Below are 25,999 nucleotides of genomic sequence, written 5' to 3'. Positions count from 1 at the left end.
CTAACATAAGAATCCCTACATTAACAAGTTTAATATAATTAATAAGTTTAAATACCAAATGAAATGGTTTAATAATTCACTGCAATTTCAAACTTCTATTAAACCTACCAGAAATCAATACCTCGCCACATTACAGACCCCCTCACCCAAAATATATAACCATGCCTCCACCAAAGCACGAGCGCTTTCCTTTGCTGGCCCATTGTTATGGAATACCTTGCCCACTGAACTGCGCCTTGAGCCATCTCCCAAAACTTTCAAGCAAAAACTCAAGACATGGTTATTTACACATGCCTATACCTGAAATATATATGTCTTTCTTCCCCTTTTTATGCCCTGCCTTATCTACCCAACACCCCCTTTCTCTACACTATCTCTAATTTCCCCTTTTTTATGTCCTTACTGTAAATACCATTCCATACTTTTGCTCTTAATTGCACCTGAAGCGCTTTCTCCCCTCTCTTATCACTCCTAATTATAACTCCATCTCCTCCTAACCTGTCCCTAACCTCATACCTAATTTCCTAAATTCCCTTTACTTTCCAGCTCTGTTTAACTCAACTCAGTTAAGCCTAAATGATAGTTCTGTTTTAAAAGACTCTACTTGTTTTATGTTCAAATATATATATTCTTACTTTTGTTAAATGTATAATGCTTATTTAATCCTGTTAAATGTATAACGCTCCGGCGTAAGTTCCTGTTCATTGTACACCGACGTGATATCTTTGATGAGCGGTGGTATATAAAAAACTATAAATAAATAAATAAATAAATAACTCCTTAAGTAAAAGCCAATCATAGTAGGCACTACCGGTGAAATGGCACTTTCTTTCCCTTGTATTTAATCATAGGCCACGGTGAGTATAACAAAATCAAAATTTTTTAAAGCAATTTTTCTTATGCAAATAAAATTTGACTTATCTTAAAGTCATTTGAATGAGTCCATCTGTAAATCAAAAGACCCACGACCCTGGCCGTGTTTCGCTGATCTGCGTCAGGGGGCTGAAGACAGAGCATTTAAGTGCATGCTGTACAACTCTTCATGCGCTAGACAAATTGTTGCGCAGTGTTAAATAATGTTCAGAATCTCGAATCTCTTTGGTTTTAAAAATTTTGGTTTTGCTATACGCACCATGGCCTATGATGAAATAAAAGGCAATGAAGGGGCAATTTCGCTGGTAGCGCCTATTATGATTGGCTAATACTTAAGGAGTTATAAACTTGTTAATGCGTGGGTTCTTATATTAGCGTTACCTTGTTAAGTGCCATTTTATCAGTTATACGGCTAATCTGTACCATCTGTCCACTCAGAGACTTGAGACCAACAAAGAGAAATGTTTGTTACCTATTAATTTACTTTTCTTGAATTCTGCTACAACAGGATACAGCTATTTTTGGTGATATCATCACTATTACTGAGACATGGTGCAGCTCAGAGAAAGCCAGTACTCCTATAACAAAGCACTGAACGTATTATAAACATGAAGAACATTCCAAAAACTGGGAAAACCTTCCAAATTTTCAAGAAGAGATCCTCAGACCAAACTATTTGTTCACACCCTGGGAAACAGAGAACATAAAAGGAAAGAGAAATTATACACAGAGAATAATATTTAATACAATGTATAGAAGACATCACTTTGGAGGAGAATATGCACAATGCATTAACATGAAAGGAACCCCTCTTCACTTCTACTAGGGCCCAATTTTCTGGGAGGGTCCTGGACTGGTATAGCACGGTACAAGGAAAGGAAATCAACAGGTTACATAATTTCTTCTTTCTTATTATCCCGCTATACCAATTCAGACAAGTGGGAAATACCAAAACCCAATTAATCTGGGAGGAAGAAAGTAAGGGCTGCCTTGAAAACACCAGCTCTGTAGGTTAAGTCTTCCTTTACAAGAACATCCAACTTGTAATGCTTAGAGAAAGAGGACCATGATGACCAAGTGGCCTCCAAAGCTATAGCTATCACTTCTGCCCAAGAAGAAGATTGAGCTCTAGTAGAATGAGCTTGAAGAATCTGAGAAGCCCGACAGTCCTTTTGCAAATATGTTAAAGCAATTATATCCCAGATCCACCTTACCAATTTTGCTTTAGAGGCCACCTTGCCCTTACGTGATCCTCCACACACAATGAACAGCCAATCCATCTTTTGGAAAGAATTTGTGACTTTCAAGTACCTAATGAGAATTCGACATCTATCCAAAAATTTCAAAGACCTATTACTGCCCTGATACTCCTCTCTGGAGAAGACCAGCAGAGAAATGGTTTGATCAGATGACATTACTTTTGGCAAGAAAGTGGGAACTGGAAAAAAAGAGACTGAATTCACTGTAAACATCAGAAAAGGATCCCTACAAGACAAGACTTGACGTTCAGAAATACTCCTAGCTGAACAGATTGCTACTAGAAAAACCGCCTTTACAGAAATATCCTTGACTGAAGAAAAGCCTTGAGAACCAAATTGAGGTCCCATTGGGAAACCACTGGCCTAAAAGGGGGTTGCAGTCTCTTAACTCCTTAAAGAAAATGAGAAACATCCAGATGGAAAGTGAGAGGCCACCTAAGTCTTCAAAGAATTTAAGGTCAAACCTATATCCAGGCTATGCAAAAGAAAGGCTAAATTACATGGAACATCTAATCATCATGGATACTCTGACCATTCTCTACAATATGTTTCAAACGGATGCTAAATAGACTCGAACATAAGCCAAGGAAATGGAACTCTTATAGGCCTTTAACAGAGTAGAAATTACTGAGGAAAAATAATCTTTCCTTTGTAAGCAGGATCTCTCAAGAGCAAGCCCATAAGATAAAATGGAGATGCATCTTCCATGGTGATGTGCCTTGAACTAAAAGGCCCCAAGTTTCCAAGAAATGCAGAGACATATCTGTCTGTATCCTCATCAGATCTGCATTCCAAGATCTCCTTGGCCAATATGGAGCCACCAGGATCATGCAAACATTCTCCTTCTCTATTCTTCTTAAGATCCTTCTTACTAGAGGCCAGAGAGAAAATAGATACTCTAACTCCCCTTTCAACCATGGCTGGATCCGGGCGTCTATTCCTTCGAAGCCAAACTCCCTGTGATGACTGAAAAACCGGTGAACCTTGGCATTCTTGTGATGCCATAAGATCCACATCAGGAGTGCCCATTGGTCCACTATCTTCTAAAATGCCTCTTAACCATGGTCCCATTCACCTGGATATAGGAGATTCCTGCTGAGAAAATCAACTTGAATGTTCTTCTGTACTGCAATATGTGCCAACAACTGCAGAAGATTCTCTTCTGCCCATGGGAATAGGAGATTGGTCTCCTTGGACACTCCTAGGCTTCAAGTACCTCCTTACCTGTTCACATAGGTATCACTGTTGCATTGTCAGAGCACACACTCTGACAGCCCTTCCCTTTACTAAAAGAAAGAAATGCAAGAGGGCTAGTCTTATAGCTCTGGACTCCAACCTGTTTATGGACCAAGACGTTTCCTCCTGACACCAGAGCCCTTGAGCTATCTGATCTAGATAGTGTGCTCCCCAAACCAATCTTAAAGGGTGGTTCCAGACTCATGCCCTTCAACAAATTCTGAGGAACTGTCCACCAAGAAAGGCTCTTTTTCACCAGAACTGGCAGAGAAAGGCAGCACTCATAATCTTGAGAACGAGGTGACTGATGAGAGAGTAGAGAAGATTGTAGGGGCCGAATGTGAGCTCTGGCCCACTGGACTAGATCCAAGATGGCAACCACAGAATCTAGAAGTTGAAGATAATCCCAAGCTCTGGGGGCTCTTTGAGCAGGAAACCTCTGCACTTGATGTACAATCTTAACCACTTGCTCCGATGTCAGGTACACTCAAACTATCTTTGTATCAAATAGAGTTCCAAGATATCCCAGCAACTGGGGAGGAAGCAGTTTGCTCTTTACAAAACTGATGACCCAGTCCAAACCTTATAAAACCTGGTCCTCTCTGTTAAAGCACTCTTAGGTCTTCTTGATAGGATTTGGCCCTGATCAGCCAATTATCTAGATAAGAATGTACCATAATTCCCTCTTTCTGCAAAAAAAAGCCACTACTAGGGGTGTGCATTCGTTTTGAACGCATAAGTAAAACGCAACGTAATTTTTTTTTTTAACTTAAAAAAGTGATGAGGCGAAAACGATCGGATTTCCAACTTATTCAACATAGCTATGTTGAATACGTTGGAAATCGCGATTAAATAAAAATTTAAACCCCTCACCCTCCTTAATCCCCCCCCAAGACTTACCAAAACTCCCTGGTGGTCGAGCGGGGAGTCAGGACGCCATTTCTGTATTCCTTTGCGAGGAGCACGTGACGTCGGCGTCACGTCGGAGTGACGCGGACGTCACGTGATTCCCTGCGCGTTCGCTCCGGGACCCTCGTTGGACACAACCGGAACTTTTGGCCAGCTTGGGGGGGCCCCCCCAAGCTGGCCAAAAGTTCAAAAAGAAATTAAAAACCTGGTTATTCAAACGAGCCTACCCTGAATAGCCTTACACACAATATGTCTTCCCATGCGCATCGATGCAAAGATACCTCTATCCTGCTGTTAAGGATTGCTATGTTCATTTAATGTTACTGTTGTTACCTATTTTTCTTCTTGATGCACTGTTGTTTTTCCCTTCCCCGGTTCCAGCTCCCTGTTAAAATGTAATTTCCAAACCCGCAGTTACAAATGTAAACCGGTGTGATGTCCCCACTAACACCGGTATATAAAAGTCTTAAATAAACAAATAAATAAATAAACAAATGACACAAAGGAGACCCAAAGTGCTAGCAGAGCACCTGCAACTGCAGGCTCTATGACAACAGCCACCATCTATCTTGTCCATGGAGCAGACAGAAGCAGTACTGGACACTCCCAGACTGGAGCTAGCCGAAGAAAAATCTCTCCTGGAAGGTAAAAGATCACTTACTCCCTGAAGAAAGCAAAAGCTGTCCTTCTATTGCTTCACAAGCCTAATCTTTGGCTTTGCTTTATTTTTTTCTTTTTATTTTTTTTTTACAACCTTTATAAAGGTGTGGAGGGATAAATAAATAAAAAAGGTGGAGGGGGGGGGGGGGAATAAAGAGGAAAAGGCAGCGTCTAAGAAGATCCTCTGGTTTTTTTTATTTTATTTTATTCTGTCAGCCAACCTCCTGGGCTCTCCCAAGCCCAATCTGGGGCAGGGAAGCTTCATAGTAGGGCTTGCTAACCTGAAAGAACCAGGTGTCTTGTCCTCTTTACTGCTGGGGAAGAAAACCAAAACTTCTGCCTAAAATTCCCACCAAGGGAAGAAGAATCCTTGAAGACTTCCTGCTGCTCCACCAATTCGCCTTGCCGTCTCTGCTGGAGGCAGAGAATACCGGCCTTCTCTGAGTTGCAGCACATCTAAGTAGTAGTGATGACAGCACAAAAGAAGCTGCGTGCTCTGTCTCCTGGCAGTGGGGAATAACCCATTTATCTAGACTGCTGTAGCAGGAAACCTCACTTCTCTAATTCTTTTTTTTTTTTTTTCTTTTTACTAGTTTTGCACCATGGGACTGTGAGCCTTCTCATTCTCTTTTTCCAATTCAGATACTTCCAAAGTTTAGCACCAGAAATAAAAAAAAAAATACTAAATGAATATATAACTTGGGACGCACGTGGGAGCTTTCCCTTGGAAAATGTGCATCACATATGTGTGTTAAAATCACCAGCATTTTTTGCGACTGTTCTTTTGTGCAGACAGGTTAAAATATTGCCCATTCTTTTGAAAATGCTGTGTATGCACACTTTCCTCCCTTGACCTGCACATTTTCATGCACCCAAAGGAGCATCCCTTTCGAATGTGGCTAAATGTGCATTCATTGTAGCTGGATCAAGGGAAGACAATATTCAGATGACCATTACGCCATTATACCTTGCTTAAATGGTCAATTCCCTACGTAAATAGCTTTGAAATTTTGCCCTCCCCATATCAATCGTGCAGAAATGGAAACTGTGATAAAGAAATATTAATAAGGGCAGCCCAGCCCAGATGGGTGTGCAGAATAGAAGAGGTACTGACAGGGTAAAAGGAAAATCCCTTTCCATAGTGTTCTCCCCAGCAGTCTCTACCAGCACCTAAGTGAAGTGCTGGTAGAGACTGAAAATTGACCCAGTAGTTTTACTGCAGAGAGACCTGATCAGGTCTAACCTGACATGCACCAGGTATTTTTGTGGACCACATCACCGGTGTTTTTCTCAGGCTGTATTTGTGCTGACATCACTGGCTAGCACGTCTGCACTGGCCCACAGAAAACACCTCAGCCTCACTGGGCCTCATGTCCCTGGTTTCAACCCGAATTACGACAGGTATGCAGGAGGCCGAGGCAAAGCAATTTCAGTGGTACAAATAGTGCTGCAGCTGTGTACACCATCCCAGAAGACGCCTACACAATCCGTACCTGCTCAAGCAGTAAGAGAATGATCTCCTCTCAGCGAGGCTGAGAACCCGGGAGTGGTGTCTGCGCGGCAGCCTTCCTACCTGTGCAGCCAGTCGTGCCTTTCTTAACGAAGTAGCCCGGCTGGCAGTGGCAGATGAAGGAGCCCTTGGTGTTTTCACACTCCCCGTGGAGGCAGATGTTAGGATTCAGGTCACACTCGTTCACATCTGGGCATGAAGACATTGTAAAAAGGCGGGGTTAACAGCGGCACCAAAATCTGAACTAAAAGTCAGCCACGCGTGCAGTCGTCCTTGCCGCCAGTGCACTCATCCAAGAGCTGGGGACCAGAATCTCCTGTAGGACTGGCCATTGCTTTTCTATTTTCCTTACTGTTTCTGCCCTTGTGCACCTGTTGCAGCTTCTAGCTACCTCCCCAAGTCTTCACCCTTCTTAGGAAGGGCAGGCATCCTACAGCTCCTGTCCCCACCATGCAGTCAGCTCTCCTGCAGCTTCTTTCCCCTCACCAAGCCAGCCCCCCTCTTATTAGGAAGCAGGCACATCCTGCAGCTTCTATCCTTACCACTTGCAGCCAGCAACCTTCTCAGGAAGGACAGGCCCCCTGCAGTTACAGTAGCCCTTGTGCAGGTCCCTGCAGCCACCCCACAATCTGCAGGGGTACCCTGTCAGCCCTCTGGGTATTTGCCTTTCTTCAGAAACGAGACGAAAAACAAAACAGAAACGAGGAGCCGGATTTATTCTAGCTGAGTTTTCCCAACCCGGGTCCTTGCTGCTAAATGCTGCATCAGGAAGTCTCCCTCCTCATGGCAGTGTCCACCACCACTAACCACCCTGCTGATCGCCTGCGAGTGCCTGGCGGCCCAAGAGATGGATGCCATGAAAGAAACCTTGAGCCCATGACCTTGCCTGAGGCAGAGGGAGGGGGAATGCGGCATGTTCAACTCTCACCAATGCAGGTCTTCATTTCCAGTGATGCCATGAACCCATCAAAGCAGAGGCAGCGGTATTCCCCAGGGATGTTGGTACACTGGCCCCCATCACAGATATCAGGGATGTCCTCACACTCGTCAATATCTGCAGAATGAGATAGCAAAAGAAATAACATTCAGAATTGACTGGCTATGTTTATGAGAGGGCCAAGACGCCATTAACAGGAAACGCCCTGGACACTACAGGGTAGAATCACTAAGGAGCTTCTGAAACAACACTAGTAAGTCATTCCAGGAAGTAACTCCATTCAAACAAATGCATACTGATGATCACATGGCCATGCATGGATGCTAGGCCCACATGTGGAAAACACCAAAGCAACACAAAATCAGTCTTATTCAACAACACTATATAGAAACCAGCGATATAGAGCATGGTTCAGTCTATTTCTTACAAAGGATCAGAAAGGATTTATTTTATTGGATCAGAAAATAAAATAATTTTTATCTTTCCTCTTTCAAAAATGCTCACCAGCCATTGACCATAGTGAGACAACCCTGTGATTATGACTGATGATCATGGTTGGGTTGGGAATGGCTGACCATGGTACGATAATACTGTGACTGCGGTTGCCGCCCATGGTTAGGGATATTGAGACAATGGCTGCTGACCATGATGTGCCAGTACTGTGAATGTTGACAATGATTGACTATGGTGTGACAATACTGTTACTGTAGCTGCTGACCATGTTTGGGAATGGCTGATTATAGCATGACAATAATTTGATCATGGCTGCTGACTGTCGTGTGACAATACAGCTCGGCAGCTGCTCCTTTAGCTCAGTGACAAGAACCCTAGGTTTAAACCCATAAATTTTGGGGTTCAAATCTTGGGCTCTCCAATTTAATAATAAACTATACTACTGTGGAGTGCTCTCGGAATCTGAAACCACATTGCAACAGTTATCCGCGAACATTGAACGGAATGGGACCACGCCAGCACACTCCCAGAATACAGTGATCTAGAGGTCAACATACAAAGGGTTTTTATCTGGTTGACTTTTGGCGTTAGCCAACAAAATGTGAGATTTGATTATTATCCCTGCTCCTCTCCCTCACAACTCGTTACATGAACAGAATTTAATCAGATTAAAAGATGCAGAGCTGGGGATGTTCTCGGGGTACAATGTCACTTTGTACAGGCAGCACTGATATTCAACACTGCCTGGACAAAGGTAGCTACGTAACTCTGGTCAGACAAATATCTGTCCTAAAGTTATCCATTCACAGAGAAAGCAAAGTTGCTTACCTATAACAAGTGCTCTCTGTGGATGGCAGAGCAGACAGCCCCACAAGATGAGTGACGTCATCCAATGGCATCAATTCGATCCACCATCTCTCATCTCAGAGCTTTTTAGATTGCTCTGAGCATGCGCATCACATGACTCTCCCTCAGATGATTTCATCTTCGCGGGGAAGAGGGAGGGATAATGTGGCCGTTTGTTCTGCTGTCCACAGAGAACACCTGTTACAAAGTAAGTAACTTCGCTTTCTTTGTGAGCAAGCGGCACAAATATCTATACAAGATGGGACACCCAAGCTGAGGATTGCAGCAGTATGATTGATTCTTTTGAGTTTCTGCAATCCTATTGTTTGAGCCAGAAGTTGAGTATTTTATTTTAGAATGGTTCTGAGCACAATTTGTCCAAAGTTGTACTACACGAAGGTTTTTTGCTCTATTTAAACGTGTAACCGAAGCCCATGTCGTTGCTCTGCAAATGCCCTGGATGGATTCGGGGGGCAATATTCAGCCACTGATGTTATGGGAACCGGCCACGGAAGGCCGCAGCTGGCTCCCTCAACCTACCGCTCTCGCGCCGGCGTCCTGACCGATTCAGGGACCCTGGTGGAGGCTGGGAGCCGCGGCGGACGTGCCCTGCCACGTGGGCCCCGCGGCGGACTTCCACCGCCAGCGCGGCCTTCTCGAGGCACCCAAGCCCGTCCGAGCCCTCCTGTTCCTGGCTACCTTAGGCGCTTGTGCGCACGCCTATGAACTTCATTTAAAGGGACCACGTCGGGAGGCGCCCCGGCTCCACCCTCCTGACTCCGGCCTATATTAAGGCAAGGCCTGCCCCCAGACCTTGCCTTGGCTTCTTTTGGCTCCTGTTCCAGTTCCTGGAGGTTCCTGTTTCTATGTTCTGACCCAGTGCACATGAGACCCATGCTTGTTCCTGGACTACGAGATTCGCTACCTGCCTTAAGAACATAAGAACATAAGAAATTGCCATGCTGGGTCAGACCAAGGGTCGGTCCATCAAGCCCAGCATCCTGTTTCCAACAGAGGCCAAACCAGGCCACAAGAACCTGGCAATTACCCAAACACCAAGAAGATCCCATGCTACTGATGCAATCAATAGCAGTGGCTATTCCCTAAGTAAACTTGATTAATAGCCGTTAATGGACTTCTCCTCCAAGAACTTATCCAATCCTTTTTTGAACCCAGCTACACTAACCACATCCTCTGGCAACAAACTCCGGAGCCCCATTGTGCACCGAGTGAAAAAGAACCTTCTCCGATTAGTCTTAAATGTGATACTTGCTAACTTCATGGAATGCCCCCCAGTCCTTCCACTATTCGAAAGTGTAAATAACCGAGTCACATCCACTCATTCAAGACCTCTCATGATCTTAAAGACCTCTATCATATCCCCCCTCAGCCGTCTCTTCTCCAAGCTGAACAGCCCTAACCTCTTCAGCCTTTCCTCATAGGGGAGCTGTTCCATCCCCTTTATCATTTTGGTCGCCCTTCTCTGTACCTTCTCCATCTCAACCACATCCCCCCTGAGATGCAGCGACCAGAACTGCACACAGTATTCAAGGTGCGGTCTCACCATGGAGCGATAAAGAGGCATTATAACATTTTCCGTTTTATTAACCATTCCCTTCCTAATAATTTATTTATTTATTTAAAACTTTTCTATATTGTCGTTTAGTAATGCACCATCACAACGGTTTACATTTAGGCACAAAAAAGGTTTGATTTCTAAATTACCCATGGGGTGCCAATATTTTATGGTTACATAGTTCAATAAGATACTCTAAATGAGAAGTGGGTTGGAGTTACTATTTATATGATTGTTGGGATAATCATATATGTGTATGCTGTTTTTAATTTAATATCTAATTATGAGTAAAATAATAAAATAATAGATTCTGCTTTTTTATATAGGTGACTATCAGCTGTATGTATTTGTTGTTATTCAGTGACCTTATTGTGAAATGCTTTTTTGAAGAGCCAAGTTTTTAGGCTTTTTTTGAAGAGTTTTAATTCTTTCGTTAGTCTTAGGTCAAGTGGTAATGTATTCCATAATAATGGTCCTGCCAAAGACAGTGCTCGCTCTCTAACTTGTGTCAACTTAGCTGTTTTGACTGAGGGTATGGTTAGTAGAGCTTTATTGGCCGATCTGAGATTTCTTTGAGGGACATGTAATCGTAGTGCAGTGTTTAGCCAGTCGGCGTTTTCATCATTTATTAGTTTATGAACTGTGCATAGTGTTTTGAATTGCACTCTTTGTTCTATTGGGAGCCAGTGTAAATCTGCAAGTGTTTGGGTGATATGATCTCTTCTGCCTTTTCCAGTAAGTATTCTGGCAGCTGAGTTCTGTAGTATTTGTAGTGGCCTGATTGTGGTATATGGTAATCCTAGGAAAAGTGTGTTACAGTAGACTGTGCTGGCAAATATTAGTGCTTGTAGTACTGTGCGAAAGTGTTCTTGAGTTAATAAGGGTTTTAGTCTTCTAAGGACCATTAGTTTGGCATAGCCTTCTCTTACTTTTATTGATATGTGTTGTTTAAGACTGAGTTCCGTGTCTATCATTACTCCTAGGTTTCTAGCCTTATCAGTTAACTCCACTGATTTATCATTTTTAAGTTTGATGGGATTTTGAATTCTTACAATGTTTTTTTTGTTCAAGATGTATAAATTCAGTTTTTTCTATGTTAATTACTAGTTCCATTTGGTTTAATAGTTGTTTTATTATGTCTAGGTATAACATTGCAAAATTCAGAGTTTTCTCAATTGATTCTTCAACTGGTAGAATTAGTTGAATGTTGTCAGCATATATTTATTTGTTTTATTTAACATTTTTTATATACCGAAATTCTAGCAACAATGTTGCTAATCATTTCGGTTTACATATAACATTGGAGTGACTTAACATGCGAGTCTTACATGGAACAGGAAAATGAACTTGGAGACAATTGAATAAATACTATTCAATTATCATACACTTCAATATATTCTAGGTATCATACACTTCAATATATGAAGTGTATGATACCTAGGCCTGCCAGCAGGTGGCAGAGGGGGAGCATGTAAATGTTAAATAGAGTCGCTGAGAGTGCTGATCCCTGGGGGACTCCTGTTTTTAGGTCGATCTTGTCTGATATTGTGTTTTTTATCTGTACCTGATAAGATCTATCATTCCTATCATTATGTTTGCTTTTTTGACTGCTGCAGCACACTGAGCCGACAATTTTAAAGTATTATCCACTATGATGCCTAGATCTTTTTCCTGGGCGGTAGTTTCTAATATGGAACCTAACCGTGTAACTACAGCAAGGTTATTTTTCCCTATATGCATTACCTTGCACTTGTCCACATTAAATTTCACGCTTGATCCTGGACTACGAGATTCGCTGCCTGCCTTGACCCACGCTTGACCCCGGACTATGAAATTCGCCACCTGACCTGATCCACACTTGTACCTGGACCACGTGTTCTGCTGCCTGCCCCTACCCACACCATACCAGGACCATGAGACACTTTGGAACCGAGACCCCAAGTAAGTCCAGCCAGCCCCAAGGGCTCAACCTGAGAGGAACAAGAGCTGGTAGTGATGAAGCCCCAGCGGGATCTCGGTCTCACTCCAGCCTCGCCAGCCAATGGTGGGGACCTGTGAAGCTCCTCTCCATAGTTAGCGCCAACTCCCCCTCAGCCCAAGAGTCTGCATTTAATTGTGTAATCAGGACCACCACAACAAACCCTGATCCTCAGGAAGGGGACTTAGAGGAGGGGGTACTGTTATGGGAACCGGCCACGGAGGGCCGCGGCCGGCTCCCTCCACCTACCACTCTCGTGCCAGTGTCCTGACCAGTCCAGGGACCCTGGTGGTGGCTGGGAGCCGTGGCGGACGTGCCCGGCTGCATGGGCCCCACATCAGACTTCCACCGCCAACGCGGCCTTCTCGGCGCGCCCAAGCCCGTCCGAGCACTCCTGCCTCTCGGCTGCCTTAGGTGTGCAAGTGCGCCTCTGAACTTCATTTAAAGGGACCACGTCGGGAGGCGCCCCAGCTCAACCCTCCTGACCCCAGCCTATATTAAGGCAAGGCCTGCCCCCAGACCTTGCCTTGGCTTCCTTTGGCTCGCATTCCAGGTCCTGGAGGTTCCTGTTTACGTTCTGACCTGCTGGACTTGAGACCAATGCTTGTTCTGGAGTATGAGATTCGTTGCCTGCCTTGACCCATGCTTGACCCCAGACTACAAGATTCGCCGCCTGCCCTGATCCACGCTTGTACCTGGACCATGTGTTCTGCTGCCTGCCACTACCCACGTCATACCAGGCAGGCAGCAGAACACGTGGTCCACGTACAAGCGTGGATCAGGGCAGGTGGCGAATCTCATAGTCTGGGGTCAAGCATGGGTCAAGGCAGGCAACGAATCTCATAGTCCAGGAACAAGCACCAGGAACAAGCACCTGCCACTTCAGAACCGAGACCCCAAGTAAGTCCAGCCGGCCCCAGTACACAAGGGCTCAACCTGAGAGGAACGAGGGCTGGTAGTGGTGAAGCCCCAGCGGGATCTCGGCCTCACTCCAGCCTCGCCAGCCAACGGTGGGGACCTGTGGAGCTCCTCCCCATAGGTAGCGCCAACTCCCCCTCAGCCCAAGGGTCCGTATTGTGTAATCAGGGCGCTCTTTTGTAAATGAACGCCAAGATAATTGGGCCAAGATAATCCTGTGGGCGGAGTTCTCGTACAAAATCATACGCATGCCGCTACTGGAAGTTCTCCTTTCCTCGTTGTCTACGGGAAGCAACTTCGACCGCCCTTGCCTTTGCTTGAACCCAGTGCACTCCTGGCAGTGCAACTTTCAGCCCGCCAGCTCCTGTCTTTATGGACTTCTATCCAGGGGAAGTTACTTAAAGCTGCCCAGTCTGCCAAGAGATGGGCAGATAGACATCGTCAGCCAGCGCCTATCTTCCTGCCTGGAGATCGCGTCTGGCTTAGTACTAAGAATCTACAGCTACGGATCCCGTCTCGAAGACTAGCCCCGAGATTCTGTGGGCCATTCCGAGTCGCCGAGCGAGTGGGAGCAGTCTCCTACTGGTTACGCTTACCCTCCTCCATGCATATACACAACGTCTTCCACGTGTCATTGTTGAAGCCTCTTGTTCTGTCCAGATATCACTCCTGAGCTCCTGAACCAGCGGATCCTTCAGTACTGGATGATACCACTTATCAACTACGTGAGATTCTGGATGTCCGATTCCATCAATGACGCTGGAAATACCTGCTCGCCTGGGAGGGTTGCGGACCCGAGGATAACTCGTGGGAACCTGCCCGTAATATCCGCGACAAGGACTTATTACGGCAATTTCATCTGGATCACCCAAGTAAGCCTGGACCTGCTAAGAGGGGGTGTAAGGGGGGGTACTGTTACGGTTCTGGTCGTGAGGGCCGCGCCCAGACCCTTACCTCCATGTTCCTGGACCCGTTCCCGCTCCTGGTGGCCTGCTTTGTGGCCTGTTCGGCGGTGTCCCTGTGAGGGCAACGCCGCCAGGAAGCCTCCCATGGACGCCCTGTTCTTAGGCGTGCACGCGCGCCACTTGGATGCTTTTCTAGACCCGTTCCCGCCATTGGTGACTCCGCCCAATTCCTGACGTCAGAAGCTGTGGCCTTGATAAGCTGGCTGCGGACATTCATTCTTTGCCTTGCAACGGGGTTACCATCCGGTTCCCAGTTGCGCCGTGCCCCGGAGTGGGTTGCCATTGGAACTCGCTCCTTTCCTGCCTGCTTGCTACAGTACCTGCCTGGTTCCTGCCTGCCTGCTACAGTACCTGCCCGGTTTCTGCCTGCTTGCTACAGTTCTTGCCTGGATCCTGTCTGCTTGCTACAGTTCCTGCCTGGTTCCAGTACCCGAGTCTTGTTACAGTTCCTGCCTGGTTCCAGTTCCTGTCTCTTACTACAGCATAGCTCGCTGTTCTTGTCTGGTTCCAGTTCCTGTCCAGCTTCACTACTCGTCTAAGTCCCAGTGGCTGGGCCCCTACGGGCTCCTCCCAGGGGGGGCTTCAGCTTCCAGGGGTGAAACCTCACCTAAGTCCCAGCGGCTGGGCTCCTATGGGCTCCTCCCGGGGGAGCACCAGCTTCCAGTGTAAAGAGCATCATCTACGTCCTGCCCGACATCTGCCTCCCGGCCTGTGGTCTCCTAAAGACAGTGAACACCTTCCCAAGTCTCCCCAGGTCGGCCCAAGGGTCCACTAAACTGAGACTCCATAACAAAGGTTGCAAGTTCATTGGACTTAGTTTGGGCTGATGACGTGCAAATTCTACTTCCAATTAAAGTCTCAATTGAACAAACCCTAAATCAATGGAACTCCCACTTAAGTACAATAAAACACCTTCTCTCTCAGCTATCCCTCACACTCAATCACAACAAACAGAAATCCTATACATATCCAACAAACCTACTCCTCCTCCCGCCCACCATACATCAACCAAAAAACCAGACACTCCTCAGTAAAAAGCCTAGGCATCGTCCTAGATAGTCAAATAAACTTCAAAAAACACATTAACAACATGTTAAAAGATGGATTCCACAAACTCCAGATCCTAAGAAAACCCAAACCACTTCTTTACCCACAAGACTTCCGAACTGCCCTTCTGTTTTCCAAACTAGACTACTGCAATTCCCTACAACTAAGTCTCCCAGCATCCACCCTTAAACCTATCCAACTACTTCAAAATGCTGCTGCTAGAGCCCTCACAAACAGCAGAAGATCAGAACACATCACTCCCATCCTCAAAGAACTGCACTGGTTGCCCATCCATCAGAGAATCCAATACAAGGTTTTATCCATCATACATAAAACTCTCCACAACGACAAACCCAACTGGCTGATTACACCCCTTCATCTCCACACACTACCAAGGAACCTTTGCTCCTCAAACAACGGACTCTTACAAACATCATCCCCGATAGCAACACACAGGTCATCAACAAGGGAAAAAGCGCTATCACTTGCCGGCCCCACCCTATGAAATAAACTCCCTATTGGACTAAGAATAGACCCGTCAACTCAATCTTTCAAGAAAAATCTTAAAACCTGGCTATTTCACAAAGCCTTTGCAACAAAACATGACTTAATCCCAAACCGGACCCTTTTCCATAACATCCATGGAATAATATTACCGTTAATTCACTATTTAACTTCTACATCCATATTCCACCCCCCAAATCATCTACACTTACCCTCCAGCAATATCTACCCCTATGATATTTGCCTACTGCCAGCCTGTTGTAGTTGTTACGCTGCAACAAACAAAAGAAGTCCCCGAGCCTACACTCATCTCAATCCCTGTATACTGAATTGATATTTTATATATATATATATATATATATATATACACACACCTTGTTTTTGTTTAACCATCAACCAATTATATATGTTATCTTGTATATAAAAACAAACAAATAAATAACTTTATCAAGCTATATTCAGCAGAATATCAGGCTAGTTATCCTGAGTTACCACCCTGGAAAGATATCTAGGTGTCATAGTGGATAACACATTGAAATTGTCGGCTCAGTGTGCTGTGGCAATCAAAATAGCAAACAGAATGTTAGGAATTATTAGGAAGGGAATGGCAAATAAAACGGAGGATGTCATAATGCCTCTGTATCGCTCCATGGTGAGACCTCACTTGAATATTGTGTGCAGTTCTGGTCACCACATCTCAAAAAGGATATAGCTGTACTGGAGAAAGTGCTGAGAAGGGCATCCAAAATGTTAAGGGCATGGAACGGCTGCCCAGTGAGGTAATGCTAAAGAGGTTAGGGTTGTTCAGTTTGGAGAAAAGATGACTATGGGGGGATGTGATAGAGGTCTACAAAATCATGAAAGGACTTGAACAAGTTAATTAAAATCGGTTATTTACTCTCTCAGACAATAGAAGGATCAGGGGGACACTCCATGAAGTTATCAGGTAGCTCGTTTAAAACAAACTGAAGAAAATTCTTTTTCACTCAGTGCATAGTTAAACTCTGGAATTAATTACAGAGGATGTGGTTACAGCAGTTAGTGCAACTGGGTTTAAAAACAGTTTGGATAAGTTCCTAGAGGATAAATGCATAAACTGCTATGATGGTAATTAATAAGCAATAGTAGTTTGTGATCTATTTAATGTTTGGGTACTTGCTAGGTACTTGTGACTTGGATTGGCCAATGTTGGAAACAGGATGGTCTGACCCAGTATTGCATATCTTATGTTCTTATATGTATACTAGCAACTGTACTTGTTCTACACCCGGGCGGCGAGCCTTTTTATTGGCACATCTGCTCTTGTATGGAAGCGTTAGCTGAAAAGGAAAAACAAAATTGTTTTCACCCAGGGCAAGGGACATGGAGGCACATTTGCTAAAGCCAGGGCTGGAAAAGTTTATTTACCAAGCTGTCTCTCACACTCCCCAACACCCCCTCTCCTCTCTCACATACACATTCTCTCTCACCGGCATCCCCCTCCCCTCATATAGGCTCCCTATCTCTGAAACCCACACTCAAGCATCCCCCCACCCACCCTCTCTTACCTCCCATGCTCTCTCTCACACCCTCCCCATCCCCCTCTTACCAACCATGCTCTCTGTCACACCTTCCCCACCTCCCTCTTACCAACCATGCTCTCTGTCACCCTCCCCCCTCCCCCCCCGCACACACACATTCTCTCTCACCGGCATCCCCCTCCCCTCATATAGGCTCCCTATCTCTGAAACCCACACTCAAGCATCCCCCCACCCACCCTCTCTTACCTCCCATGCTCTCTCTCACACCCTCCCCACCCTCCCTCTTACCAACCATGCTCTCTGTCACCCTCCCCCCTCCCCCCCACACACACACATTCTCTCTCACTGGCATGCTGCAGGACCCGCGCTGTTCGCGGCGAAGATGAAGGCCTGGCGTGCCGTTCGCGGCGAAGATGAAGGCCTGGCGTGCCGTTCGCGGCGAAGATGAAGGCCTGGCGCGCCGTTCGCGGCACACGGGGGCCTTCCATTTTCACCTTGAGCAGAAAATAGCAGCGGAGACCCCCGCGTGCCGCAAACGGAGCGCGTCCCACGGCACACGCTCCATTCGCGGTGAAGATGAAGGCCCGAGATCGCTGATCGCGGCACACAGGGCCTTCCCTTTTCGCCGCGAATGGAGCGTGTGCCGTGGGACGCGCTCCATTCGCAGCGTGCCAGGGTCTCCTCTATTTTCTGCCTGTCCCGCAATGGCCGCTGTCCTTCCGGTTTTGAATAGTCTTCCGGCAAGGGAGGAAATCGGCGAGGTGAGTGAGGAAATCTGCGGGAAGGAGGAATTCTGCGCAAAATCTGCATTCCGCAGTAGCGCTGCATTCTCCCAGGAGTACCTCTTGTAGCTGGTGTTGTGACATGGCCGCTGTACGGCGTGTTTGAGCCTCCAAGATGGCCAGGGAGCCGCTTGTGCCATCTATCGGCGGGCTGGGGGATATGCGCGAGCACTGACAGACACACTACCATGCCTGATATATTATGGATTCTTATAACTTTACCCAGATAACTTTCCTGCTCACCAATATGGACTTCTATCTGATTGAAGTTGCTTCCCATATGATAATTACTTAGCCTGTACATTTGGTGGTGCAGATAAGTCCAGCTAACTTTAGGACAGGTCTATGAATTGACCAGACCACATATGCACAGAATGAAGTACAGCTGTTCATTCTGTGAACATGTGGTTAAACAAAATTCAGTTATCCTGTAGAGGCTGGGGATCTTCCCACAGAGGTAGGATGATGATAAACATGAGAGTATATGTAAGATGGCATATATAATGGAGAAATTACTTACCTGATAATTTCGTTTTCCTTAGTGTAGACAGGTGGACTCAGGACCAATGGGTTATGTGTTCCCCTGCTAGCAGATGGAGACAGAGTCAGGTTTCAAAGTTGACGTCACCTTAGATACACCCCTGCAGTGACCTCAGCCATTCAATATTCTCTTCATAAGCCATTATGGACATACTAATCAAAAACTTGATTAAAACATGATTAAAAAACGGATAACCATAACTACTCAACCAAACATAATCGCTGAATCCCAGCAAGATTATAGATGCCCTGATCTAGGGATTGGGCGATGGCTTACCCTTAACCTCTTGGAATTGATATTCACATCATGGGAGATTTCTTGGCACCTCTCCTGGGCAGCCGTGGGCGGGATGCTGAGTCCATCTGTCTACACTAAGGAAAACGAAATTATCAGGTAAGTAATTTCTCCATTTCCTAGCTTGTAACCAGATGCACTCAGGACCAATGGGATATACAAAAGCTACTCCCAATCAGGGCAGAAGGCTACCTGCGATCCAGTTAGCACCGCCCTTGAAAAAGCTGAATCCTCACAGGCCTGAAAGTCCAGGCAATAGAATCTGGAGAAGATGTGTAAGGACGACTATGTTACCGCTTGGCAGATGTCAACAGGAGACAGCAGTCTGGTCCACCCGGGATACTGCCTGAGCCCTAATGGAATGAGCTTTAACCTGAAAGTGTAATGGCTTTCCTGCCTCTACATAGGCTCCCATGACCACCTCCTTGATCCAGCGAGCTATGGCAGCCTGCGAAGCTGATTCACCCTGACTCCTTCCACCATGAAGAACAAACAAGCCGTCCGTCTTGCGTACCGGTTCTGAAACTTCCAGATACTGTGCCAAAAGCTTGCTGACATTTAAATGTGTCTTTGTGCCTATCTAGGGATTGCAACAAAATGGACTGATTCAAATAGACTAACTTGGGCAAGAAGGATGGAATGGTATGAAGTTGTAATGCTCCTGGAGTAATCTGGAGGAACAGTTCCCGACACAATGCCTGTAGTTCAGAGATGTGACGAGCCGAGCATATTGCCACTAGGAACAGCATTTTCAGGGTTAATAAGCACAAAGAAAGACTACGCAGAGGCCGAAAGGAGGTCCCTGCCAAAAACTCCAAAACTAGATTAAGATTCACAAGGGAACCAGCCACCAAAGGGGTGGCCAGAGGTGTTCTACCCCTTTCAGAAAATGGATTACGTCCAGATGTGCCGACCGGCAGGTTCCGCTTACCTCTCCCCTGAAACAGGAGAGAGCCACTGCCTGGACCTTCAAGGAGTTAAGGGACATCCCTTTAATTCAAGCCATCCTGCAAAAATTCCAGAACCAGAGGGATTATGACCATCCGAGGGGCAACACCACTTTCCTCGCACCAGACCTCAAATATTCTCCAGACCCACACGTACGCTAAGGATGTAGAGTTCTTCCGGGCGCGGAGTAAAGTGGTAATTACTGCTGCTGAATATCCACGTTTCATCAGGTGAGCCCTTTCAAGGGCCAAACCGTAAGACAGAATCGAGTTGGATCCTCATGAAGAACCTGGTTTTGCTGGAGCAGGTCCCTGTGCAGTGGGAGGAACAGGGGGGTCTCCAACAGGAGTCTCCGCATGACTGCATAGCACGAACACCTGGACCAATCCTGAGCTACTACTAGGACTAATCTCCTGTGGCACTCGATCCTGCGAATGACCCTGCCCATCAGGGGTCACGGAGGAAAGGCGTATAGTAAGTCCTCTTCTGGCCAGGTCTGAACGAGAGCGTCGATCCCCAGGGACCACTCATCTCTTCTGCAACTGAAAAATCGGGGAACATTCGCATTGTGAGTTGCAGCCAGCAGGTCGATTGATGGGAGGCCCCAGCGATCTACTACCAGCTGAAAGGCTTTGGCTGATAACGCTCACTCTCCTGGATCCAGACTCTCCTTGCCTAAAAAGTCTACTCTGATGTTGTCTTTTCCTGTGATGTGGGAGGCTGAGATCATCTGTAGATGTAATTCAGCCGATTACATAAGGAGATCTATTTCCAGTGACACTTGCTGGCTCTTGGTTCACCCCGGGAAGTTGATGTAGGCTACCGTTGTTGCATCTCATGGACCGCCTGACCCTGGAATATGGAGCTGAACTGTAGACATGCCATTCTGACTGCCCGGGCTTCCAGGCGGTTTATGTTCCAGAGTGCTTCTTCCTTGGTTCAACACCTCTGGACCATCAGTTCCTGACAGTGAGCTCCCCAACCCTAGAGCTCACGTCTGTTGTGAGGACCAGGTGAGCTTCCTGCAGCCACCACTGGAGTCGAGAGCATACTACCATTGGTAGATGGAGGCGAATTGAACAGTTTTGAGACAGCAGGTTCCAACATGACAGCCAGGAAGATTGAAGTGGTCACATGTGTGCCCTTGCCCACGGCACTACCTCCAGGGTTGATGCCAACAAACCGAGGACCTGAAGATAGCTCCACATCTTGGGGCATATCGTGTTCATCAACTGACGCACTTGGGATGTCAATTCCCTTATCCACAAGAGTGGGAGGAAGACCTTGCCCTGTTGGGTATTGAACCAAATATTCCAAGACTGGAATATTCCAGATATTCCAAGGACTGGGAGGGCTTGAGGCTGCTTTTGTCCATATTTATGACACAACCAAGCTCCTGAAGCAGAGACGTCACCCTGGTCACCCGGAGACTCTCTTCCAATGACTTTGCCCGAATTAACCAGTAGTCCAAGTATGGGTGCACCAGGATTCCGTCTTTCCTCAGTGCCCCCGCTATAACCACCATAATCTTGGAAAATGCTCGGGGGGTGGTGGCCAGGCCAAATGGCAGCCCAGTACCACAAAGTGTAAGAAAAGCTGATGTTCCTGCTGGATTGGAATATGAAGGTAGGCCTTGGAGAGGTCCAGGGAGGTTAAGAACTCTTCTGGTTGTACGGCCATTATCATGGAGTGCAGAGTTTCCATGAGGAAATGAATTACACTTAGGTGTTGGTTGACACTCTTGAGGTCCAGGATGGGGTGAAAGAAACCCTCCTTCCTGGGTACAATGAAATAGAATAACATCCCACTGCGGAGTGGGGAAAACTGAGTTAGGTCTCCAGGTGATGAAGTAGACAAGCCCGAGGAGCGGGAGGTATCGGCAGTCACCAGTGGTAGAACAAGGGTACTGCCCCGAGGAGCGGGGAAGCACATCAGTCTCTGGTGTCGAACAAAGGCACTGCCCCGAGGAGTGGGAAGCACTGACAGTCCCAAGTGTAGAATGAAGGCACTACCCCGAGGAGCAGGGAAGCACTGACAGTCTTTGGTATAGAATGTAGGCACTGCCGCGAGGAGTGGGGAAGCAGGGAAATAGAACTCCCAAGTGGAGAAGGGTTCCCAGAGGCAGCCCTGAGGAGTGGGGAGCTGGCAGAATAGGACTTCTGGAAAGCGCAGGGCCAGCCCGAGGAGCGTGGAAAGCCAGGAGACCAAGTCTCCGTAGAGAGCACACGCTGGCCCCCGAGGAGCAGGTACCTGACAGGGTCCAGAGTCCAAGTAGAGTCTGGTAACGTCACCACAGGTCCAACGGAGACAGGAGCTCATACAGTAGCGATGGAACTCGTTGCCAAGTAAGCTAGCTGGGGGCAAAGGCGGAGTTTAAGAACCCTGATCCAATGACATCATCCATCAGGGACACCCCAAGGTTCCCACCATGGTAGTTTCAAAAGAGGGCCCAGTGGTATGTGCGCTCACCTAGGAAAGCCCGGAGTCAGCGTGGGTGGCGGCGGCGTCCCGACCGCCACGAGGATCCATGGGGTACGCAGTGGCAGAGACTAGCTCCTGCTGCGAGCAGGCCCGGAGAGGGAAGCAGGAGAGTGCAGGACGTGAGTAGATGCGGTCGCAGCCATCTGCGACCAACGGCCATAACACTCGTTCCGTGGATGGGTTGGCAAACTTCATTGGGGAGTTTGGGCTGAACTTGAACCCGAACCTGCCCCTCTCTTTGACTGTCGGCCCTGAAAGAACTGAATCCTACCCAAGGACTGAGACCTCTGAAATGTCAAGTTCCCATAGGGCTGAAAGCATTGGGCACTCCTGGATCGACTCCTCACAGGTGAGGGGCACTGTGACTGCTTTCATAAGAACATGCCATACTGGGTCAGACCAAGGGTCCATCAAGCCCAGCATCCTGTCTCCAACAGTGGCCAATCCAGGCCATAAAAAGCTGGCAAGTAGCCCAAAATTAAGTCTATCCCATGTTACTGTTGCGAGTGGAGGAGTAGCCTAGTGGTTAGAGCAGTGGGCTACAGTGGTTGTGTGCATACGTGTGTGTGTGTGTGTGTGTGTGTGTGTGTTGTTGTGTGTGCGCAGAGCCAGCATGCACTGCACATACTGATGCTGTATGGAGGGCAATGCAAGGTGGCTCTGATGAGGCCTACCATGTGGTGAGCTGACTAAGCCTGAAGTGGGGTCTAGCCTACTGGGGGGCTGCTCAACTTGCTTGGATGCCCACTTCCCTTTACAAGAATGGATCGGGAACGATATTAGTACGGCATGCCGAGCAAGGAGACTGGAGGAAATCTTACCAAAACTCCTCCAACGTCTCTGATCAGGAAATCTTTTTTTTTTTTTTTTACTTACCTGGGCTTAACATTTATTTACTGGCTGAGTACAGAGATGGTCTTTGGCTGTGGAGGGGAGAAAGCTTTGGTTGTCACTGCACTCTGCTTCCTGCACCTACTGCCTTTCAGCTGCTTTAGCAGCAAAGTCCACGCCGGGAACTGGCTACAGGACCAAGGCACACCTCTGAGGGATCTCTGAAATTGCCTCAGGAATTCTCAACTGGGGGAATGACCTTTAGGTATCACTGCAGGAAAGCGGGACTCAATCTTTCTCCAATTTAAAAGCTGAATTTCTTCTAATGGGTACAGCGATCCCAATAGGGAACGCACGTCCACATCTGCTAGGAGACGGAGAGATACTGGAGGGCTGAGGTCACTGCATCTAAGGTGATGTCAGCTTTGAAACCTGACTCCGTCTTCATCTGCTAGCAGGGGAGCATATAACCCATTGGTCCTGAGTCCATCTGGCTACATGCTAGGAAACAATGTATATAAAATTTTATATATATAATCCTTCTTCCTTTTGCCTTGCACTAACATCTAAAGGGACCCATGTGGTCTCCAAAAGTCATGCACCTTGCCACCTTTGGCAAAATCTTATGCTGCTTCCATAAAAAGGTATTACAGCCAGCAGTGATGAATCAGAAATGCAGCTTGTTCTCAGCATGGGATTACTGTCACTTGTTTTTCTTACCAGTACAGGTTCTCTTATCCGGCATCAGGGCATACCCCTCGCTGCAGCTGCATTCATAGCTCCCCTCTGAGTTGGTACAATGGTTATCACAGCCCCCGTTTGAGACGGTGCACTCATCGATATCTGAAAGAGAAGAGGTCTTCTGTTACGCCATAAGCACAGCATTCATCGTTGCCAGTACAGACACAAAGGAAAAGCCAGCGTTTAGCGTCGTCAGAGCACAACCAGTTTATAACAGTGTTTCCCAACCAGGGTGCCACACACTGGTATGCCTCGCGACCTGATCAGGTGCGTCACGGAAAAGTTACCACCGACTGATGTTCAGATCCAGAACAGCACCTGGCTCTGCTCTCAGCACCTTACAGCAACAAGAGACAAGCAGCAATGGCTCTTAAAACACTTTATGAGAATATGTTTAATCATGTATGCCTCCTCTTCCCAGCTACACTGTGAGCCCTGAAATGTGATAACTAAATGGGTGGCATGCCCATGTCCACGCCGATACAAAAACCAGGCACGCATGTGCGCGTGGGTATCGGATTTTATAGCTCGCTGGTCTCTACATTGCGCAATCAATGGTCTCTGGCCCACTTCTTAGACCTCACACTGTCAAGCTGGAAGCATAGCTTGGGCTGTTCAGGACACCTTCTCTCCCTTCCTTTGTGGAAGAAAGGCTGCTGGGGGTGCTCCGCGCTTCCCTAATTCTAAGTCTGATCCTATGAGTCCGCTCCGTGTCCCACGGAGGTTGGCACGCCACGCATCTTTGCTTACGTTTGTGTGCCTTGGGCCTGAAAAGGTTGGGGGAACACTGGTTTGTAGTGTCTGGGGAAAGCCTCCAAGAGACAGCAAGTCACCCTCCACCAGAAGGTTTTTCATTTCTAGAATTGAGCAAGACCCAACGTCATCGGCAGCTGGAGAAATGGCAATTCATATATATTTCAGAACAGGACAGTGGGCTATGTCGAATCCTGGACCCAAGGCAATGTGGTTTTCCCAGAGATTGTGACAAATACATCAGATCTCTACAGATCCTAGATTCTTTTAAACATAGATATAACTGCTTCTTTAAATATAATTTCTCAAGTTATGAAGGATGCTTTTGTTGGTTTGGTTTCTATCATAATCTCTGTGAACCATCAGTCCTTGTTGACATTCAGTGGAGCTGCTGAATGGGGAAGTTAACCAGAAAGTCAACTGAAAAATAACCGGATGAGTGTTCCACTCATCAATGCACTGGATTAAAATTACCCGTGTGACTTTAGGGCAGGTATTTTCCTGACCAGACTTCCCTGGCTAATTTCAGCCAAGCAGCACTGAATATATCAGCTCTCTAGCTAAAACGTAACCACGCCCCCAGAACACATCTGGGACCAGCTCTTTTTACCTGGCTGAATTCTGTGTGGGCATGGAGTTACCTGGACAAAATATTGGCCATTCAGCAGCGGGGAATATTATTCAAGCCTTGAGATTTGTTCGGGCACCTCGAAAAGTTACCCGGGCAACCCTTTGCATATGGACCTCAATGTGTTCTTGTAAACTGGTCCATTGTACATGACCACACCCAGGCTCACGGTACCCCTCCCCCCATCAGCGGTCCATCGTTAAACCTTCCACAGGAGCGAGAAATGTCACCAGCAAAGGAATGCTTTCATTTCAATGTCGGAATGAATAGGAACATTTTGGATTCAACCCATGAGGTGGTGAATGCCTCGGTTCCTTATTGCCTGAACTCTCTTCCCAGGAGCATGCATTCGCCTCTGCATCTGGAGATCACGAACACCTCTGGCACCGCTCTGAGCCCCTAGTACTAGTGTGGGACTTATCTCATGGCTCTTTAAGGTGCTGACGCAGAACCAGCAAGACTTGGGGGGACAATATTTAAAATATTGTCCAGGGGAAGGGGGGGGGGGGGGGGGGTGCAGGCAACAAACTTAATCCTCACAGGAGTGAAAAAAACCCCCAAACTAGGTTCTGTAACCATTAGTCCGGTTTTTGTGCTAAGTATGGCTTCTTCTTTGGGGGAGCAGGGAGGAGGGAAGGGGATTCTCTCCGTTTCTCCAGGGTAACGTGCCTAAATTCAACAATAATCTAGGGTGTAGGGGGCAGGGCGCAGAACTAGCACTCAAGGGCTCAGTCAGCAGTAACTGAGTGCCAGGCCTGCCTCTTTGTGCTAGAATTAGGAAGATGGAAAGAGAGACGTCAACATAGGTC

At 46.9% G+C, this 25,999-nt stretch overlaps 1 protein-coding gene across 1 annotated transcript in view; it reads right to left on the bottom strand.

Moving 5' to 3' along the window:
- Positions 1–25,999, bottom strand: part of LOC115097632 (fibrillin-2-like) — a 421,199-nt gene that overhangs the window by 159,421 nt on the left and 235,779 nt on the right. Inside the window, 3 exon segments of the mRNA XM_029613571.1 lie at positions 6,511–6,636; positions 7,376–7,501; positions 23,789–23,911. Of these exon segments, the coding sequence (XP_029469431.1) occupies positions 6,511–6,636; positions 7,376–7,501; positions 23,789–23,911 (375 nt within the window).

Source organism: Rhinatrema bivittatum, chromosome 8 (assembly GCF_901001135.1).
Source record: "Rhinatrema bivittatum chromosome 8, aRhiBiv1.1, whole genome shotgun sequence".
Classification (NCBI taxonomy): Eukaryota; Metazoa; Chordata; class Amphibia; order Gymnophiona; family Rhinatrematidae; genus Rhinatrema; species Rhinatrema bivittatum.
This window is presented reverse-complemented; position numbering and strand designations above follow the sequence as displayed.